The sequence below is a fragment of the Panthera leo genome, chromosome E3 (genome assembly GCF_018350215.1).
Source record: "Panthera leo isolate Ple1 chromosome E3, P.leo_Ple1_pat1.1, whole genome shotgun sequence".
Classification (NCBI taxonomy): Eukaryota; Metazoa; Chordata; class Mammalia; order Carnivora; family Felidae; genus Panthera; species Panthera leo.
Window position 1 is genome coordinate 26,268,831 of NC_056694.1, and position 21,896 is coordinate 26,290,726.

A 21,896-nucleotide genomic window follows, 5' to 3' on the forward strand; every position below is an offset into this window, starting at 1 on the left:
CAGGTAGTGCTCAGTCCCACGAACTGTGGGATCATGACCTGAGCCGAAATGAAGAATCGGACGCTTAACTGACTGAGCCACCCAGGCGCCCCTGTCATGACTGTTTTTTAATGCAGGAACATTCAGGAGACCCAGATGAAGTATTTATCTGAGTGGGACCAGTGGAAACGGTATAGCAGCAAGTCTTGGAAGAGGTTCATAGGGAAGGCTCGCGAGATGACGACCCACCTGGAGCTGTGGCGGGACGACATTCGCAGCATAGAAGGTACCACGCCCCACACTCTGCGCACGGGCTCCGCGCTCCTTGGCAGAAGTCTCCCATGCCCGGCGGAAAGTACAGCTTCGTTTTCTCTAACCTCTAGATGAAATTTAGCACTTCTTTCCGTGATGAATGGGAGCAACAGCCCCAGTTAGGATTAGCAGAACCTGTGTCTTTGTCAGCAGGAAAATCAGATATTTTCCTATCCCTTCCGGCTGTAATTGTCTTGGAACACCATTTATGCTCATCACTACTTTGAAATTGTAGCAGTTAACCTGCAGGATCTGCCACTAGGTCTTGTTATTTAATGTGCTAATGAAGATGCTCCTATATTATTGTAGCACACGTTTGGCTTTTCATATTATAACCGGTTTTTAATATTATAACCATAGGTCTATTTGTATTTGGGGCATTTAAAATATTATTCTGAAATAAGGTTCATTAGACTTCACTGGACTGCCAAAGGTGCCCGTGGCCCTGAAAATACTGAGGATCCGTCCTTCCCCATATTGGGGGGAATTGGGCTGCAGGATTCCAACAGTCACCTCTGGTTGCTCTAATCAGATACTATAGACAGGGTGGCCTCAACGACAGAAATTTATTTTTTTATAGTCTGGAGACTGGAAGTTCAAGACCAGGCTGCCTTCTCGCTGTGTCTTTACATGACCTCATCTTTGTGTGCTCTTGGGAAAAGAGGAGAGAGGGGGGCGGTGAGAGAGCTTCAGTTCTGACGCCTCTTCTTATAACGTCACCGATCCCATCATGGGGCCCCACTCTTATAACTTCATCTGAACCTAAACACCTCCCAAAGACTCCACCTCGAAATACCATCAGATTAGGGCTTAGGGATTCAGCATATGAATTTGAGGGAGGGAGGAGACACAATTCATTCCATAGCAAGTATACAAAAAATTGCAAGTTGTGCCACAATATAAGATTAGAAAGAAACATTTCAACATTTGGGTGACATAGCAGGGCCAGGGAGAAAATACCTCTTAGGGTTACGTAGCCATAAAGCAAAAACAATTTACAAACAACTCCTCAAATCTGCTAAAGTGGGAATTTTGTAAAGTTTGTAGTGAATGTGGCAGGATGAATGGAAGAAATGCGGTCAATATTACTATTTTAAGACCTATAAAATACTCTTGGTAATTTATTCAATAAAATGCTTTTTAAAATTGTTTTATTGGGAGAATATAAACACAATCACAAGGGATTTCATAGGCTCACTTAAAACTTAACCATCTGGGGGGTGCCTGGGTGGCTCAGTCGGTTAAGCATCTGACTGCAGCTCAGGTCATTATCTCATGGTTCGTGGGTTCTAGACCCACATCGGGCTGGCTCTGTGCTGATAGAAATTCTGTGTCTCCCTCCCTCTCTGCCCCTCCCCTGCTCTCTCTCTCTCTCTCTTTTCCCCTCCTCCCCCCTTCAAAAATAAATAGACATTAAAAACAAACAAACTTAACCATTTAGTCGTACTTTTTTTGTGATCTAAGCACAACATCATGTTTGGAGCAAAATAATAAAAGCTGACCCCAGTTGAGCCTTTATTATCCAGTAGGTGTTGTGTTAAAGATTTCACTCATAACTAGCTTAGTTAATCCTCAGAAGAACCTTTCATATAGGTATTTATCATTCGCATGGCTCTGATGGGTTAAAATACTTGGCCAGGTTCACTCAGCTAGGATGAGGCAGCTCCAGGATTTGAAGGATTTGATCCTGGCGGTCAAGCTTCCATGCCCAGCTTCCTTTCTGGTTTAGTGATGGCCTTTCTGGAGGTTTTCATTCAGAAAGTGGCTTGTGAGAATTCAGAAACGGGTTCATACAGTCATGGTCAGTTACAAAAGCACCTATTGCAATTCAGTGGGGAAAGGGTAGCCTTTTTAGTAAGTGGTGCTGAGTCAATTAGATATTCATATAAGAAAAGATACTGAGTCCGGGGCGCCTGGGTGGCGCAGTCGGTTAAGCGTCCGACTTCAGCCAGGTCACGATCTCGCGGTCTGTGAGTTCGAGCCCCGCGTCGGGCTCTGGGCTGATGGCTCGGAGCCTGGAGCCTGTTTCCGATTCTGTGTCTCCCTCTCTCTCTGCCCCTCCCCCGTTCATGCTCTGTCTCTCTCTGTCCCAAAAATAAATAAAAAATGTTGAAAAAAAAAAAAATTAAAAAAAAAAAAAAAAAGATACTGAGTCCTACCACACACCATTGTCAAATAGCTAATTCAAGATGGAGTGTAGATTTACAAGTGAAAGAAGGAGAGACTTAAAGCCAACAGCAGATACACAAAATGTTTCTTCCTTCCTCCCCCACCAAGTCCCTCAGCTTTCTGGCTGATTGGATGTATCTTGGGTAGTGCATGTGGGTCAATGCTCCTGGTTGGTGATGTCTGGATTTCTTTTTTCCAGGGAAGTTTGGCACTGGGATTCAGTCCTATTTCTCCTTCTTGCGGTTTCTGGTGTTGCTGAACTTGGTGATCTTTCTGATTATCTTTATGCTGGTTTTGCTCCCCGTCTTGCTCACCAAATACAACATCACCAACAGCACCTTTGTGCTCATTCCGTCCAAAGACACGGGTGAGTCTGAGGCCTGGTTTGCTGTGAGAATGTTCTTGTCACTGTGTGCCTATCTACCACTTGGGAGGAGCACTGTGGGCTAGGAAAGTGGAATATTTAGCAAGCATGATATAGCCTACTCCAGTAACTTTATTTCGAGACTTTTATCTCTGATAACGGTGACACTCAGTTCCCACCAGTTATGTGCCAGACATTATAGCAAGTGCCGGACGTGTATTTCTTTACTGAATGCTCAACAGAAGTCACATATTTTGGGCATTCTGTTTATTCTAATGTGGAGGGTTTCTGTCATCCACAGACATTTATCGATTCCCTTCTTGATTCCTATCTCTGTGCTAGGGGCCAGAAGTAGGGTGAACTGAGTCAGTGCCTACTTATGTTAGAATTATAAAATGGCAGAACTGGAATTAGCCTTGGAGGAACTGGTGCAACTCCTTTTTTTTTTTTTTTTTTTTTTTTTAGTAGCATTCACGCCCATTGTGGAGCCCAATGCAGGGCTTTAAGTCACCACCATGAGTTCCAGACCTGAGCTGAGATCAAGAGTCAGAAGCTTAACTGACCGTTAACTTTCTTCTTTTAACAAAGGGGAACTGAGGTTCAGAGAAGGGTTCAGAGATTCAGGGTTCAGAGGTTCAGAGATTGGGTTATTTTCCTCAATTTGTCACTCCCCTGTAATTGTGACTTTGTAGGGCCTCCCACTGTGGCAGAGAATACTTTCTGCCCTGTTGGTATTGCAGTTGGCCCTGTGACTTGTTTTGTCCAGAGGAATATTAGCTTGAAATGGTTTATGTGGTTGACTTGTCTATGAGAAGAGTCCTGGGGAGGGCCCATTGCCTCAGCCTGGGCCCCAGAATGAAGTGATATGGTGTAGACTTGAGCCCAACTGGAAGACTGGAGTCCGTCCTATCTCAGCCTAAATCAGCTACATGAGCTCAAACTGTAGCTCCATGAATGAGAAAATATATATTTAGTATGTTTAGTAACTGAGGCTTTGAAGTTATTTGTTACATAGCAAAGGTAACTGATACAGAAAAAGTGAATTAGCTGTTCGAGGATAAGGTAGTTTCACTAAAATTAGTATTCAGATAATCTCTTGATCATTTGTACATATGTAAATATAGGTTGTTTTAATGAAGCTGCGTGTTTATTTACACACCTGGAAAGATCTTTTAAAATTGGATGTGCTTACAATGGAATAACAATACATCAATCACATATTCCAAAACACGTGCAAACATGAACCCCAAAGCACAAAATACCAAAACAAACAAAACACATGCTATAAGTAGACCCACATACAACATGTACAGAAAAAGACACACATCCACAGATATGTAGGGAGAATAGCGAGAGGGGAAAATGCTGCTGTACTTGGTGTATGGAGGTTTGGACTGCAGACAGAAAACCACAAGTTCATAAACACATCCACACATAATTATATGCGACATGTCTAAATATGTATACATATGCATGCATATATACACAAATTATGATAGACAAATTGTAGAGACTGTGAAACTATTTCCACTGACGTTCTTGTTTTTGTTTTTTCACAGATGTTCAATGCACAGTGTATCCAATAAGTAGTTCTGGACTCATTTACTTTTATAGTTATATCATAGACTTGCTCTCTGGCACTGTAAGTATTTCACATAATTCTGTATTTGGACCCTCGATATACTGCAAATAGGTTAATTTAAAATTTTTAAAAATGTTTATTTATTTTCGAGACAGAGACAGAGACAGAGTATGAGCAGGAGGGAAGCAGAGAGAGAAGGAGACACAGAATCGGAAGCAGGGTCCAGGCTCTGAGCTCTCGGCACAGAGCCCAGTGTGAGGCTCAAACCCACGAACCGTGAGATCATGAAGTCAGACACGTAACTGACTGAGCCCCCGAGGTATCCCAAAAAATAGGTTAACTTAAAGATCAGTTTCCTGAGTATCTGTGGTGAGCCAAACACAAGAGTTGACCACCATCGGCAAGGATAATGTTCACCCACCTGCTGCTAGATTATACAGGAAATGGGCTTTGTCACTTTTAGCCTTTGGCCTTTCCTTAGTCCCTGCCACCTTTGTATTGACCTATAGCAGAATACTGAGCTCTCCCACAGAAAGAAGTTTCAGTGAAAATAAACCCAAATAGAATTTATTTAATTTCTCAGACACTGTAATACCTTACATTTTGGGGTCTTCAGCCACCCGGATGAAAGCCTGGACTCTTCCTCCCAGAAATTACACACAAAGACCTGAGTCACACACACGTTTGTACACATCCATACACATTCCCTGAAATCCAGAGTTGATTAATCCCAGGTTAACCCCCTGCTCTAAAGTGGAACTAATCTCCTCCTTGCTATAGTAGTTCCAAAGGGTTTTTATCTTCTTCTAAAAAAAAAAAAAAAAAAAAAAAAAAAAAAGATTTTTTTGTGCACTTCCATTTGTTTATCCCACTTTTTCCAGGAAATGAGATTGCAGCTATGGAAAATGGCCATCTCTGCCTTCTAGACCAGGATTTCTCAACCTCAGCACGATTGATATTTGAGAGCCATACTTCTTTGTTGTGGGGGCCGTCCTGTGCACTGTAGGAAGTACAGCAGTGTCCCTGGCCTCTACCTACTGGACGCCCGTAGCAGCCACAGTTGTGACAATCAAAAATGTCTCCGGACATTGCCAGATGTTTCCTGGGGGACAAAATTGCCTCTGGTTAGGAACCACTCCTTTAGAGGGGTGCCTGGCGGGTTCATAATAGAGCCTGTGACTCTTGATCTCACGGTTGTGAGTTCTAGCCCCATGTGGGGCATGGAGCCTACTTAAAAAAAAAAAAAAAAAAAGAACCACTCCTTTAGATGTTTAAAAAATACAAACATATAGGGGCCCCTGTGTGGCTTAGTCGGTTAAGCATCCGACTTCGGCTCAGGTCATGATCTCACGGTTTGTGAGTTCGAGCCCCGCGTCGGGCTCTGTGCTGCCAGCTCAGAGCCTGGAGCCTGCTTCGGATTCTGTGTTTCCCTCTCTCTCTGCCCTCTGCCGCGTGCACTCTGCCTCTCGCATTATCTCAAAAATAAATAAACATTTAAAAAAAAATAAAAAATACAAATATATAAAAAGTCTTTCTGAAAGTTACTAGTCTTCATTTTATTATTTTATTTTATTTTATTTTTTAAATAGACTCCATGCCCAGCATGGAACCCAGCCCAGGGCTTGAAATCACGACCCTGAGATCAAGACTTGAGCTGAGATCAAGAGTCAGACACTTAACCAACTAAGCCACCCAGGTGCCCCTGAAAGTTACTTCTGCTTTACCGAATGTGCAAAGCTTTGAATTTGTCCATTGCATTTGATTTTGAAAAAGTGGTTTTTACATCTCTGAGCTTATGTTTTTCTCACAGCAATTGAGAGGAATTATCAGACACGTGTTAAAATGTCCACTATGCAAAAGAAGAAACAGAAGGGGCGCCTGGGTGGCTCAGTCGGTTAAGTGTCCGACTTCGGCTCGGGTCATGATCTTGCGGTCCGTGAGTTCGAGCCCCGCGTCGGGCTCTGGGCTGATGGCTCAGAGCCTGGAGCCTGTTTCTGATTCTGTGTCTCCCTCTCTCTCTGCCCTTCCCCTGTTCATGCTCTGTCTCCCTCTGTCTCAAAAATAAATAAACGTTAAAAAAAAATTTAAAAAAAAAAAAAAAAAAAAAAAAAAAAAAGAAGAAACAGAAGCTATATAAAATATGCAAGGGGGAAAGAAATTCAGTGAGTAACCCAAGGTTGCTGATGATAGCAAAGTGGGACCAAATTCCCAGAACTGCTGTTAGGCCCATTTCTGTAAATTACATTCCACAAGAAAAGTTTCTTTTTATAGATCTCCACACACCATAACCTTTTTCCTAATAGGAGAAATTATAGGAGGCTTAGATGCACTTGATCATAAATGTTTAGCATACCATGATAAAAGGAGAGATGGCCAGAGAGGTTAAACAATGGCTTGTCTTTGCTGAAAACAGTTGAGCTCATGATCAAATCAGAGAAATCTTTTTCCAGGCCCACTGGATCTTGGCCCTATAATGTTACATTATTTTGAAGGGGAGATACTGATGACAGACAGCCCTGATACCGACCAGGGCCAATGAAAACAGGTTTCGTGTAGTTGGGCAAGTTTTTGTAGCCTGTGTACCCAGCCTTCAGAAGGATTAAAGATAGAATCTTTTGTTTCTACATTTTTATTTCTAATAAAAATTGACTTAAGGGAAGCCATGATCTCGTGGTTCGTGAGTTCAAGCCCTGTATCAGACTCGAAGCAGAGCCTGCTTGGGATTCTCTCTCTCTGCCCTTCACTCGCTCTCAAAATAAAAAAATACGTGTAAACATGTATTTAAATACTCAATATAACAATATATGGTTATCATAAAAAATACAAAATTTATAGAGTGAAAAGTGAAAGTACCTCTCCCCAGAGGCCACCTAACCTTTAACACTGGTTCATAGCCTTCTTGACCTTTCTCATGACCTTCTGGTTCACAGCTTTTTTGACTTTACTCTCAACCTTGCTTTATATGGTCTTACTTCATATTTTATAATACGGATTTTTCATGGTCCAGACAGCCTTCTATTGCTTCCATATTCCTCCTTTATAAATGATACTATACTGAACATCTATGTACCTTGTATACTCTTCCTGCTTTCTGTATATATTCCCTTTCCACTCTCCTACAGTTTTCCTGCTGTCAAAGGAGAAGAGTGAGGTGTTTGGTTATTCCCACCCTAAGTAGTCTGGGGGCTTTTCTATACTATATTTTCACATAGGGCGCCTTTGGGGTTTTTGTTTTGTTTTGGTTTGGTTTGGTTTCGTTTTGGTTTTGTTTGGTTTTGGTGAGAGCTTTATTGAGATATAGTTCATGTATCATATAGTCCATTTAAAGTGCACAATTCCATGGTTTTTCTGTGTGCCATCATTGCCAATCTTAGAATACTTTCATCACCTCAAAAAGAAATGTTGTGCCCTTCAAGTATCACCTACCAATCCTAACCAGCCCTGAGCAACCATTAATCTACCTTTGTGTACAAAATGCTCATTCCTGACATTTCATATACATGGAATCATACAATAGGTGTTTTTTTTTGTCTCTGGCTTCTTTCATTTAGAGTGTTTTTAAAGGTTCACCCATGTTGTGGCATCTCTCAGTCTTGTTCCATTGGAACAAGATTCCAGTTGTGTAGATTCCATTAAGATTCCATTGTGTAGATACACCACATTTTGTTTATCCATTCACAGTGGACAGTTGGATTGTTTACAACTAGTGATTCCACACCTATTACCTAGGAGTGAAATCACTAGGTCAAATGGTAACCCTGTGTTTAACTTGTTGAGGAACTGCCAGACTTTTCCAAAGCAGCTGCACCATTTTCCATTCTCACCTGTAATGTTTGAGGATTCTGATGTCTCCACATTCTTATCAACACTTGCTATTTACCTGACTTTTTGATTATAGCCACCCCAGTTTGTGTGAAAGTAGAACCTCTTTGTGATTTTGATTTGCAGTTCCCTAATGACTAATGGTGTTGAGCATCTTTTCATGTGCTTATTGACCATTGTGTATCTTCTTTGAATAAATGTGTATTTGGATCCTCCTTCCATTTTTAATTGGATTCTGTCTTTTTATTGTTGAGCTATAAGAGTTCTTTTTTTTTTCCTTTAAGATTTTCTTTTTAAGTAATCTCTACACCTAACGTGGAACTCGAACTCACAACCCTGAGATCAAGAGTCTCATGCTCTATCAACTAACCAGCCGGGATCCCCAGGGATTCTTTATATATTCTAGATATAAGGTCCTTATCAGACACATGGTTTACAAGTATTTGCTTCTATTCTCTGGATTGTGTTTTCACTTTCTTGATAGTATCCTTTGAAGCATAAAAGTTTTTAATTTTGATGAAGTCCAATTTATTTTTTCTTTTATTGCTTGTGCTTTTGGTGTCATACTTAAGAATTTGTGGACAAATTCAAGGTCATGGAGACTTTAGTCCTCTATTTTCCTGTAAGAGTTTTCTAGTTTGGGCTCTTGCATTTAAGTTTTTGATCCATAAGTTAATTTTTATATAGGGTAATGTAGGGGTTCAGCTTCTTTTTCTTTTCTTTCTTTTGCATCTGTTACCCAGCTGTCTTAGTACCATTTCTTGAAAAAACCATTCTTTCCCTTTATCAAAAATCAATTCATCATAGATGTATTTGCCTCAATTCTATTCCATTGATCTATGTCTATTTTTATATTACTACCACAATGTATTGATGAGTGTTGTTTCATAGTAAGTGAAATTGGGATGTGTGAGTCTTCCAACTTTATTATTCTTTTTCAAGATTGTTTTGGCTATTCTGGGCCCCTTACAATTCAATGTGAATTTTAGGATTAGCTGGTAAATGACTGCAAAGAAGCCCCCAGGGATTCTGATACAGATGTGTTGAATCTGTAGATTACTTTGGAGATTGCCATTATTCTCCTGATCCATGAACATGGAATGTTTTCCACTTATTTAGATGTTTAATTTTTCTTAACAATGTTTGATAGTGTTAAGAATGAAAGAAAGAAAGAAAGAAAGAAAGAAAGAAAGAAAGAAAGAAAGGAGGGGGGTGCCTGAGTGGCTCAGTCAGTTAAGCGTCCAACTTTGGCTCAGGTCATGATCTCACGACTCATGGGTTCGAGCCCCATGTTGGGCTCTGTGCTGACAGCTCAGAGCCTGGAGCCTGCTTTGGAGTCTGTGTCTGTCTCTCTCCGTCCCTCCCCCACTCATGTTCTGTCTTTCTCTCTCTCTCTCTCTCTCTCAAAAATAAACATTAAGAAAAAAAAAAAGACTATGTGATTTACACTTCATGTTTTAAATCTATACCTAAAGTATGTTATTCTTTTTGCACATGGAATTGTTTTCTTAATTTCATTCTTGGATCATACATCTCTGTATTTTTAATGCTCGGGTTTTATCCATGCTTTGTTCCCCAAACACTAACCAAACATGCCTTATGATTCTGGCATTGTTCTGGTGTCTGGGAATTCAGGGATGAACAATGACACTGGAATGCGAGTTTCTTGAGGCAGAGACTGGTCTCCTGTTCCCTGAAGTGAATTCACCAGTCTGACCTCATGCCCTTGGTTTTGTTTCAGGGTTTCTTGGAGGAGACCTGCCTCTTTTATGGACATTACACCATTGATGGGGTGAAATTTCAGAACTTCACCTATGATCTGCCCCTGGCTTATTTGTTAAGCACGATTGCCTACCTGGCCCTCAGTCTTCTTTGGATAGTGAAAAGGTAAAATTTATCTCTTCATTGTATTCTTTTTGCATTACCTTTGATGGCTGGGGTTTATTGGAGGTCTGTGGACTCTCGGAGCCATTGCCCAAAGGATGAGCAGAGGCCAGGAGTAGGATTTGGGAAGAAAGGTCCATGAGTCTTTTGCAGGCAGGGGAGACCTGGAGGAAATGGAAGCAAAATTTGGGAGCTGGAGCAGAAGCCTGGGGTGCTTCAGTCAGTCATAATTACACACATTGGCCAGCGCCATAATGTAACCTTACCTTGGATCTGGTGTGGATGCTAATCAGGTCTCTACTGGGTTGCAAGTGTTAGAGACCCTACTCTGATTAACTGCGGTAAAGGGCAACTGAGGGGCTCAGAGAACCAAGGTAGGGAGGAAGCTCCAAATTATAGGAAGGGTAAGGATATAGGTATGTCTTCCAAACAACCAAAAGCAAGGGCTCCTTCCTCTCTGATTCTCCTTGTGGCAGCTTCCTTACATAGACTCTCAGTCACAGGTTCAGAAATCCTTTTGAAGAGACTCATTGACTCTGCTTCATTCAGGTATCCAAAGCCGACCCTTCAACTAAGGTCAGCAGGTTAAGGTCATAGGAAAACGTCTCATTTTCCATGGTAGACCAATGGTTCAGTGGGAGATGCCAATTCCCAAGACATGAATAGCAAGGAATATTAATTACTTTAATTACTAACAAACAACTGTCCTAAAAAGTACCAACAGCCAAACAATAGGAGTTGTATATCTTTCTTACATGAAGTTCTGAATAGAGACACAAGTTACTGTGGTAGACTCCTTCTCAGTCATTCTGGGATTCAAGTTTACCAAACTTCAGCCATTTTCAGCATTGGCTAAAAAGGCAGGAAGGGAAAACAAACATGGAGGAGTATCACATGGGAGGTGTTTATAGGCCAGGCCTGGAAGTGATGCACATTGTTCACATTCCATTAGTTATAGACCAAAGATAACTGTGGGGGAGGCTGGGAGATGTCCCTGGCTGGCAGCTATTTTCTAGCACTAATATAATACTATAGGAGAACCGCAAGTTTTTAATGGACAGCTTGCTCGCTCTGCCCCAACAATGTTGGTCGGCAGGCAAGGTTATGGGTGGGCACCTCTCTTACCCACTTCACTGTCTACATGAGAGCATAGGTGCTATAAGCCATGGGGCTCTGAAGCTCCTTATCACAGGCATAGAAGGGACCAGGATGTTGAGGACTGAGTTGCCCTCCACATAGACTAGGATTTATCACCACAGAAAAAGCCCCAGAGACTAGCTGGGCACTCATATCCTGTGTTGGCATCTGTGAGATGAAAATTAAGTGCTGTGTGTCCATCGCCCACTCAAATGGGCAGCATACTGATGCAAAAAAGCAGTGGCTCGTTTTGAGAGCAGAGAGATGCATGGTAGAGAAATGTTAGTTGATTGGGGTCTGGCTTTGCTACTCTATGATTATGGCAGGGACAGATCCAAGTTTTATGGGCCTGCGGTTTAGACAGTTTGGAGGGGCCCTCTTTAAGATGAAGAATACAAAAAGGTCTTGTGTAAAGTCTGAAAAAATAAACACAACAGGACCATATGAACACATTGCTGGAGGCTCTCCCAGGACCTTGGAAGGAGTCCTGGAGAAGATTTAAGCTTTATTAGCCGAATAGTGACTCCACCTTCAGACCTTGCCCAAGCTCCTCACCTCAGGCCTCTGATTGCTTCCTGAGGAAGACTGGAGGGAGGCCTGGGTGTGATGTCATGGGGAAAGTCTATCCCAGGAAGAGGAAGTGCTATTAACAGCTAAGAGCATGGACTTCAGGGTCCAGAGACCAAGGTTCAAACACCCCTTCACCGCTGTGAGCCTCATTTTCTTCCCCTGTGAAATGGAAGATTAACTGAAACAAGGCAGGTAAAGGACTTAGTACTGGCACCTTCCAGACATTTATTGAATTAAAATTACCATCGTTGTCACCGTCAAATTAGCCCCAGTTCTTGCCCTCACTCTCTGGATCTAGGGAAATAATTTTTCCCATCTCTGTATCTCTGCTTTCTCGTCTGTAAAATGTAGTTTTGGTCTAAATCATAGGGTTTCAACTGGTATAGGACTTCAGAATCCCCATGGAGCTTGCTAAAATAACGTATTTCTGGACCCCACGTGGGATCTCCTGAATTAGGAATCTCAGAGTGTGAGGCCTCCTGGGCGTCTGCATTTTGGAAGAGCACCCCAGGTGGTTCTGATATACAATTTTTGCTGTAACCTTTTGGCAGAATGACTGATAACTGTAATTTCCTTACACTTCAGCTGTCTTTACAACTCACTAGCAAATCCTAAAAACATCCTGTTGCCTCTACACAGTCTGTGGCATTCGATGTTTTCGTATCATCAAAGGCTGGGGTGTATTTTTTCCAGGAAGGCATTTGAATGAATTAAAATTATGAAATGTGCCACCAAGTGACATCTGACCTAAATAGGTGCTCACTAAATATTTGGCTATTTTACCATTTAAGTCATTTATACATTGATTTATCCATCAATTATATTTGGTCATATTATGGTCCAGGCATTCCAGATATAAAAATGGCCAGATAGCCAGGGTACTTGCCCTCAAGGAATTTAAAATCTAGTCAGGTTGGGGTGCCTGTGTGGCTCAGTCAGTTAAGCGTCCGACTTTGGCTCAGGTCATGATCTCGCGGTTTGTGAGTTCAAGCTCCAGATTGGGCTCTCTGCTCTCAGCACAGAGCCCGCTTCAGATCCTGTCTCCCTCTCTCTCTGCCCCTTCCCTGCTCATGCTGTCTCTCTCAAAAAATAAGTAAACATTAAAAATTTTTTTTAATTGAGTCAGGTTAAGGGGCTGCAAGATGATTGCGGATTAGGTTCATTGCCTTGAAGAAAATAGACTAATTTGAAGTGGGGGTCACAACTTTAGATGGGGCAGTGAGGAATCTTTGCAAGGGATATTTGAGCTGAAACCTGAATGATGCAAAAGGAGCAGCCTTGGGAAGAGGCAGGGGAAGAACTGTCCCAAGAGTGGGTAGAGGGTCCTGTAAGTACAAAGGCCTTGGGGCCGGAGAAATTTGTGTGTTTATGGAAAGGAAACAAAGCCATGGTAGTTACAGCAGAATGGCCGTATGGGAGGAAAGATGGCACGGTGCAGGATCTCTAGGCTGTGTTAAAGAGTTTAGATTTATTCCAGCTGTGAGAAAAGCCACTGGGCAGATGACATAATTGTCAACAAGCTACCTGTTTAACTGCCACTCATATTTAGAATGGTCCAGAACGTGTCCATGTCAACATGAGTGGGAAATGCATTTTTTTTTTTTAAATTGCAAACAAAGCCAATCGGTGGGCCTGTATGCTGTTCTTAAAAGAAGGGGAATCATGTCTTGGGCTCAGGTCAGTGGAAGGGTTCAAAATCAACCTGATCCGGAGCGAGGAGCACTTTCAGAGTTACTGCAACAAGATCTTTGCTGGCTGGGACTTCTGCATCACCAACCGTAGCATGGCGGACCTGAAGCACAGCAGCCTGCGGTATGAGCTCCGGGTGAGTGCTGCTGGCTTTTCCCTTGGCGGGTTCCTTGCCAGCAAAGTCGTGCCTTGGAAAGCGGGGGTTGTAGCTTGCAGAGCAGCTGGGTCGGGGCCAGGCTGTCTTCAGTACTCAGCAGGTTTCCCCAGTGTTGGTTTCAAGAGCTTTCCACGGAGGATGCCACTGGGTGGCTCAGTCAGGTACGTGTTCGACTTCGGCTCAGGTCATAATTTCATAGTGTGTGAGTTCAAGCCCCACATCGGGCTCTGCATTGGTGGTGCAGAGCCTGCTTGGGATTCTCTCTGTCTCTCTCTCTCTCTGCCCCTTCCCCACTTGTGCTCTGTCTCAAAATTAATAAATAAACTTAAAAAAAAAAAAAAAAAGAGCTTTCCACAGAGATCCCCTTACCCTAAGCATGGAGCTGATAGACTGGGGATTGGAGGAGATGTGGGGACATGATGGTGGATGGGAGGGGAGAGTATCTTCCCTCCTTCCCCACCACCTCATGCTGTTATTTTTCCACCTGTTGAGAATCTGTCATGCATCACTTATACCAGGAGAAACAACTAAGGGGGGGAGGCCACAATGATAAGGTGGAATGGAGAATACAAAAAAGTACAAACAAATTTCCAGACTCATAAGGGGAGAAAGAGGAACAAATAGTATCTTGACCAAACCTACCAAAAAAAAGAGGAGGGGACAATTATATCAAAACCATAATAAAGTAAGATGGAAGGAATCAAATTAAATGTATTATCTGTTTAAAGGAACGGCACAGGGGCACCTGGCTGGCTCAGTCAAGTAAGCGTCCCACTTCGGCTCAGGTCGTGATCTTGCAGTTCAGGAGTTCAGCCCCACATCAGGCTTGTTGCTGTCAGCCTGTCAGCACAGAGCCCGCCTTGGATCCTTTGCCCTCCTCTCTTTCTGCCCCTACCCCGCTCACGCTCCCTCCCTCCCTCCCTCTCCCTCTCTCTCTTTTTTTTTTTTTTATTTATTTTTTTTAATGTTTATTTATTTTTGAGACAGAGAGAGACAGAGCATGAACGGGGGAGGGTCAGAGAGAGAGGGAGACACAGAATCCGAAACAGGCTCCAGGCTCTGAGCTCTCAGCACAGAGCCTGATGCGGGGCTCGAACTCACGGATCGCGAGATCATGACCTGAGCCGAAGTCGGCCACCCAACCAACTGAGCCACCCAGGCGCCCCTCTCTCTCTGTCTTTCAAAAAGTAAATAAAACATTTAAAAAAATTTAAAGGAATGGCACATACTGCATGTAAGTAATGTCATGAATAGGTTATGCTTCCGTTTTCACATTTATTATGGAGTCTAACTGTTGCCTTAAATAGGAGGCTCTACCCTGACTTAGGTCTTTAGTAGACATGAAGACTAGTTGAGCTTGGTCTGGGAAGATACCTGGGGGGAGACGACTGCTTAAGGAAGGTCTTATAGATGGCTGGATAGAGCACGACGGTGAATCACATGTTCAACCCCTGAATATCGCTTCACCTAGTGCTCACAGATGAGTTTTCTTTGGCCCTCAGGCAGATCTGGAGGAAGAAAGAATACGGCAGAAGATAGCAGAGAGGACCTCGGAAGAAACAATACGGATTTACTCTTTGAGACTGTTTTTGAACTGCGTTGTTCTGGCTGTTTTAGCTGCGTGCTTTTATGCAATTTATAGAGCAACGATATTCTCACAAGAGCACATGAAAAAAGTGAGTACTCTGTGAAAGTCAGTTTAACTTTTACTTTGGCTGGACATTTTGTAGGCCAAGTGCATTGTCTGAAGTGGATATAAATTTGGCTGATATGACAGAGAACTGGAAAATCAGAGGTGACCAATTTCCACTTTGATTTTATTTATTTATGTATTGTTTTAAAAGTAGGCTTCACTCCCAGTGGGGAGCCCATCATGGCGCTTGAACTCACAACCCTGAAATCAAGACCTGAGCCAAGATCAAAAGTTGGACGCTTAACTGACTGAGCCGCCCAGGAGCCCACAATTTCCACTTTTAATAAAAATACAAAAGCATCCAAAAAGAGTGTTTGGAATTCCTCCTGGAATCCACAGGATTCAAAATTCAGGCTTGCCTGCCTAGATTTAATCGCCAACTCCACTACTTACTAGCTGGGGCCCCACTTTACCTAAAATAGCAGTTGTTTTAGGGGCGCCTGGATGACTCAGTCGGTTAAGCGTCCGACTTTGGCTCAGATCACGATCTCGCGGTCTGTGAGTTCGAGCCCCGCATTGGGCTCTGTGCTCACAGCTCAGAGCCTGGAGCCTGCTTCGTTCGGATTCTGTGTCTCCCTCTCTCTCTGCCTCTCCCCCACTTGTACTCTGTCTCTCTCTCTCAAAAATAAATAAAACATTTAAAAAAGTTTAATAGCAGTGGTTTAAAAAAGCCAAGTTGGTCTGGTGGCTCTACTTCATGAAATCAATCATTGGGGTCCCAGGTTCATTCCTGTTGTGACCCTGACATTCTTAGGATGCGTTCTCTTCTATGTGGTACGAGACAGTTGAGCACATTCACGTTCTAGCCAATGGGAAGGGGTCGGGGAAAGCGCACCCTTTCCTTCAAGGGCAAGACCTAGTGCTTGCACTTAAAACTTCCACTCACATCCCTGATGGCTGTACCTAGCTATAAGGGAGGCCAGGAAACATAGTTTTATTCCAGATAGCCACATATGTGACCAATTAGTCTGTTACTCTGAAAGGAGGGACTGGCTAGTCCAAATCAATTACTACTATGGCCTTAATAATACTTTAAATTGCCCATTAATACAGATTCCATGGATTTTTTCTTTCTTTTTTTTTAATGTTTATTTATTTATTTTGTGGGGGAGAGAGAGATACACCATGAGCAGGGGAGGAGCAAAGAGAGAGAGAGAGGGAGAGAGAGAATCCCAAGCAGGCTCTGCACTCAGCATAGAGCACGACTTGAGGCTCGATCTCACAACCATGAGATCGTGACCTGAGCCAAAATCAAGAGTCAGATGCTTAACCGACTGAGCCACCCAGGCACCCCATCCATGGATTTCTTTCAATACTTGACCTTAATCCAATAGAGCTAATTTTTCTTCCTGAGGTGCTAGAGCACAGTTCCTCTATTTGAACACCCGAGGAAGGAAATGGCTTATGTTTATGGGCCATGTTGAATGACATATATGTTTTCTTCTGTTTGTTTTCTAAATATGTATAGTTGAGCTCTTTTTTGTTTGTTTCTTCCAGTTTTATTGAAATACAATTGACACATAGCATATAAGGTGTTCAGCATAATGACTTGACTACGTCAGAGTTAAGTTCTTTCAAGGTCGATTCATCTGGGTGCAAACTTCCCTTTGTTATCTTCACAGGAAATTGACAAGATGGTTTTTGGAGAGAACCTTTTGATATTGTACCTGCCTTCTATTGTGATCACGCTGGCCAATTTTATCACCCCAATGATCTTTGCCAAAATCATCCACTATGAGGATTATTCCCCAGGCTTTGAGATCCGGCTGACAATCCTTAGGTAATGCCTAGACATGCCAAGCAGATCACCACTTGCCCGCTTTCTTGCTCATGGCAGACATTGCTGATCAATTGTGGCACCTTTTCCTGCTGAGCCAAGAGGCCTCTACAGCCTTCAGACAGCCCCTGTGAATGAATCGGAGTGTGCCCATGCAGTGAAATCTCTTTGACTTAAGCATGTGCTCAGCGGTACTATATTTTTTGTACATGTGTTAGCATATCAACAGCTGAGGGCATGAGGTGGGGGCCCTGGGAGGCGGTGTTGCTCGGAAGATGTTAGTGTTTACCAGTAGGGGAGTGAGGGAATGAGAGAGAGAGAGAAGGGATAAAATGTATCTTATTGGAGCTGTTGGCAGCTGGGGCTCAGTCCTACTGGACAACTGGGAGTTTGGGTAGGAAAGCTCTTAAGAGTGTTCCCACCCAACAAGGTACTCATCCTGGACTTCCTAAAGGTGGCTGGCTCCCGGAGGCATGAATTCCCTCACATTGCCACCTCACTACGCGGTGTAAGGGCCTTGGGAGGAGAGGGGAGGAGAGTCACAGGGGTTTATTGCACGAACCTGCCTGAGGCATCTACTGGTATAGTGAGTACCAAGAAAATGTGGCTAAGTCACTGACCAGATGTGTTTCAGCTGACTTACTATAACTTGTTGTAATATCTCTCTTCATTCTTAATAAATGTTCAGTTTCCTAGAAAAAAGAAAGAAAGGACAGCTGTAAAGCAGGGTCTGGGGAGCTAACACAAATGAGCTGAAGAGAACCAGGTGGGGACAGTGTGAAATAGAGCGTTTCATGCCTCAGAGGGCATTTGCTTCTTAAAAACAAAACTTTTTTTTTTTTTAATGTTTATTCATTTTTGAGAGAGAGAGCACAAGCAGGGGAGGGGCAGAGAGAGAGAGGGAGACAGAGAATCCCAAGCAGGCTCCAGACTCTGAGCTGTTAGCACTGAGACCGACGCGGGGCTCGAATTCACAAACTGTGAGATCATGACCTGGGCTGAAGTCGGATGCCCAACCGCCTGAGCCACCCAGGCGCCCCCAAAACTTTTACAGAACAAAAGGTATAATGAACCCCCCATATGCCCATCACTTAGTTTCAATCATTACCAACATTTGGCTAATCTTGTTTCACCTGTCCCACTCCCCAACTTTTGCTGGATTATTCTGCCCAAATCTTATTTCACCTTTTTTTTTCTTCCTTAACATACTATCATCATACCTAATAAAATCAAGCCAGTTACCTGATGAAGTTGCAAATGGCTTTCTAGGATTGTTTTGTTCAAACCAGGATCCAAACAGGATCCACATGCTACGTTTGGTTGTTACGTCTCTTAAGCCCCCTTTATTCTTTTAAGAATTCCCCTTCCCCTTCTCTATGCCATTGATTTGGGTGGACACTGGGCATTTGTCCCGTAGAACATCCCCTAGTGTGGATTTAGTTCATTGTTTCTTCGTGGTATATTGTATCCTCCTGTTGCCTACAGTTGCTCTAAACTGTGTCAAATCTGACTTTTCATTAGATTCCATTTTTAGTGGTGGGCCCATCCCCAGTGGTGCTGGGTACTCACATTCTGCCAGGAGGGACACAACGTCAGGTGGCAGGCTATGTATCCAGAAGAGTGCTTTGCTCCCCCCTCCTAACTTTTTCATATTTCTATTTTTTTTACAAGCAAACAATAGAAAAGCATCTTTAAAAAAGGTTAGCCCACTCTGTCCTCCTGTCTTTGTTTATTTGTGAGAGAAAGAATGCATGAGAGGTGCAGAGAGAGAGGGAGTCAGAGAATCCCAAGCAGGCTCCACACTGTCAGTGCAGAGCTTGATATGGGGCTTGAACTCACAAACCTTGAGATCATGACCCGAGCCAAATTCAAGAGTCGGACGCTGAACGAGTTGAGCCTCCCAGGCGCCCCTGCCCTCCTGTCTTGAATCCTGCTTCCCCCAGGCAGCTCTCATCTGCATGGTTGCCATTGTCCATCTGCCTGTTTTGTGTTCTTCCAGAAATAGGATCCTATCTAAGTGACACTCTGTAACATGCTTTTTCCACTCCCCAATATACCAGACATCTCTCAAAGCTTCTACTTAAAAGACACAATTAGTTCCCTTCAGGAATGTGTAATGTTCTGTAGTGTGGCTGCATCATCATGGATGCAGGAATTCCCAGCTTTTTGATCCCCCCCCCCCCCCGCCATTTAAAAAATTGTAGCAAATTACATATACAGCATGAAATTTCCCATTTTAGATATTTTTAAGTGTACAATTCAGTGGCATTAAGTACATTCCCAGTGTTGCTACCAGCACTACTATCCTTTTCCAGAACGTTCTCATAATCCCAAACAGAAACTCTCTAATATTTCTAGATTTGCTTTGAAGCTTTTCCCCTCGTAGCTTCAGTTCCAAGGAGCCGGCCTGCCCTGAGGCCTCCTCGTCCTGTGCCCTCCCCTTCCTCTTTTCCCTGCAGGTGTGTGTTCATGCGCCTGGCCACCATCTGTGTGCTGGTATTCACCCTGGGCTCCAAGATTACATCCTGTGATAACTACTCCTGTGAGCTCTGTGGCTACAACCAGAAACTCTACCCGGTGAGGCTGCAGGGATGGGGGTGTCCTGCAGGGTGGGTCATCCTGGGGTGACGGGCTCAAGGTTAAGAGAACAGCCCTCAAACCTCTGGGTTTGAATCCCAGATTGGCCCACTTTCCTGCTGTATGGCACAGTCTGACACAGGAGACACTTCTCTAGGCTTGAAAACCAAAGTCTGTGCTGGAGCTCAGAGGAGCATCTGCTGGTGGCCTCCAGAGGTAGCAGGATCTGTGGGCGAAAAGGGCTCTGGAAGGAATCTGAGAACCTGGCATTCTCTCTCTCTTTTTTTTTTTACGATTTTATTTTTAAGTAACCACTCCACCCAGTATGCAGCTTGAACCCACAACCCCGAGATCCAGAGTGCATGCCCTACCAACCGAGCCAGGCAGGAGCCCCAAGGGCCTCATTTTCTCTTGATCTCTTTGGTTCCAGTGCTGGGAGACCCAAGTTGGACAGGAAATGTACAAGCTGATGATCTTCGACCTCATCATCATCTTGGCCGTGACGCTTTTTGTGGATTTTCCTAGAAAGTAAGCATGAGGGAAACCCCTCTTATTTCCCCTACCCCTCTGACCCCCTCCCGAGTCCTCGCTGGAGGCTCCCACCACAGCTGCTTCACAGAGTGCTGACAGAAATCACCAACAACCATCTGGTGACTTTTAACTTGCTCTGGGCCATTGACCTCATGGTCCATTAGGTGCCTCCTTGAAAGGCAGCATAAACAGAAATGGTGCTGCTTTCCATGAGGCTTCCGTGGAGGTGGCTTCCGGCCATTAGCACAGCCACTGTCAGGGGAGACCTGGGTTCATGCCCCAGGACTGCCACTTGCTGGTCATGTGACCTTGGGCAAATTATTTAAGCTCTGTGCCTCTTTTCCCACCTGCGAAGTGGGGATGGTAGCATTAGCCACTTGACTGCACTGTCGTGAAGATCACATGAGAAAACGCAGAGATAAGTACTGAGCACTCAAGAAAATACTAGCACCACATGATCGCCATTATTTAAAAAATTAAAAAGAAATTTTTCTTAATGTTTATTTGAGAGAGAGAAATAGAGCATGAGCAGGGGAGGGGCAGAGAGAGAGGGAGACACAGAATCCAAAGCAGGCTCCAGGCTCTGAGCTGTCAGCACAGAGCCCGATGTGAGACTTGAACTCATGAGCCTTGAGATCATGACCTGAGCTGAAGGTGGACGCTCAACGGACTGAACCACCCAGGTGCCCTACATGGTCACCATTATTTTGTCATCATATTATTACTGGCATCTCCTTGAGCCTTAAGTGAAACTGTTTACTTAACCCCTTTTTTTACCCAGGTGTACAAATTATTCAGGCATGTCAGAAGTCCAGTAAGCCCTTCAAAACCAACTTTAAAAAAGAAAGTGTCCTTTTAAAAACCTACACAAATATGGCATGAATGTGTGCTTATTTAAAAATGTTAAATATTTAGTATTTAAATAAATACAGAAGTCCAGAGAATAGTTAGACTTCTCTTTTGTTACTGTCCCCTTAACTCCCCAGTCCTACCTTATTTCTCAGACGTGGCCATTGGGGTAGATCCAGCAGTCCTGGGGCATCTGGGTGGCTCAGTCAGTTAAGCATCTAACTCTCGATTTTGGCTCAGGTCATGATCTCATGGTTCATGAGATCGAGCCCTGTGTCCAGCTCCATGCTAACAGCATGAAGCCTGCTTGGGATTCTCTCTCTCCCTCTCCCCCTCTCCCCTACACATACGTGTGCGTTCCCTCTCCCTCTCTCAAAAAAATAAATAAATAAAAACAAAGACACATTTACATAACTACATGTATAAGTAAACACACAGTCTTGCTAGAAGTGTTCTTTTTCCGCCTTTAAATGGGATCACGGTACATTTGCATTGGTCTGCAGCTTACTTGTTTTCCTCCCTTGCACACACAAAATATCATGACTAACTTTCTAGTCAGGACACATGGATTTTCCTTGTTCATTTTAAGGACTGTATAATGTTCCACTGTGTCTGTGGCATATAGTTTGTCAATGTAGCCCCTACTGATGGTCATTTAGGTTGTTTCTAGTATTTAAAAAAAATTTTTTTTAATGTTTGTTGCATTTTTGAGAGAGAGAGAAAGAGAGAGGGAGAGAGAACATGAGCAGGGGAGGAGCAGAGAGAGAGAGAGGAAGACACAGAATCCAAAACAGGCTCCAGGCT

At 43.4% G+C, this 21,896-nt stretch overlaps 1 protein-coding gene across 3 annotated transcripts in view; it reads left to right on the top strand.

Annotated features, from left to right (window-relative positions):
* TMC7 (transmembrane channel like 7) overlaps window positions 1–21,896 on the top strand; it is a 56,670-nt gene that overhangs the window by 18,978 nt on the left and 15,796 nt on the right. For all 3 annotated transcript variants that reach the window (XR_006197827.1, XM_042922207.1, XM_042922208.1), the window contains exons 3-11: window positions 117–265; window positions 2,660–2,827; window positions 4,384–4,466; window positions 9,970–10,115; window positions 13,497–13,644; window positions 15,168–15,341; window positions 16,981–17,138; window positions 19,595–19,712; window positions 20,143–20,240. Coding sequence is in view for 2 of the 3 variants with exons in the window: in XM_042922207.1 (XP_042778141.1) it covers window positions 117–265; window positions 2,660–2,827; window positions 4,384–4,466; window positions 9,970–10,115; window positions 13,497–13,644; window positions 15,168–15,341; window positions 16,981–17,138; window positions 19,595–19,712; window positions 20,143–20,240 (1,242 nt within the window). In the remaining variant the exon portion in view is untranslated. The remainder of the gene's footprint in view (window positions 1–116; window positions 266–2,659; window positions 2,828–4,383; window positions 4,467–9,969; window positions 10,116–13,496; window positions 13,645–15,167; window positions 15,342–16,980; window positions 17,139–19,594; window positions 19,713–20,142; window positions 20,241–21,896) is intronic.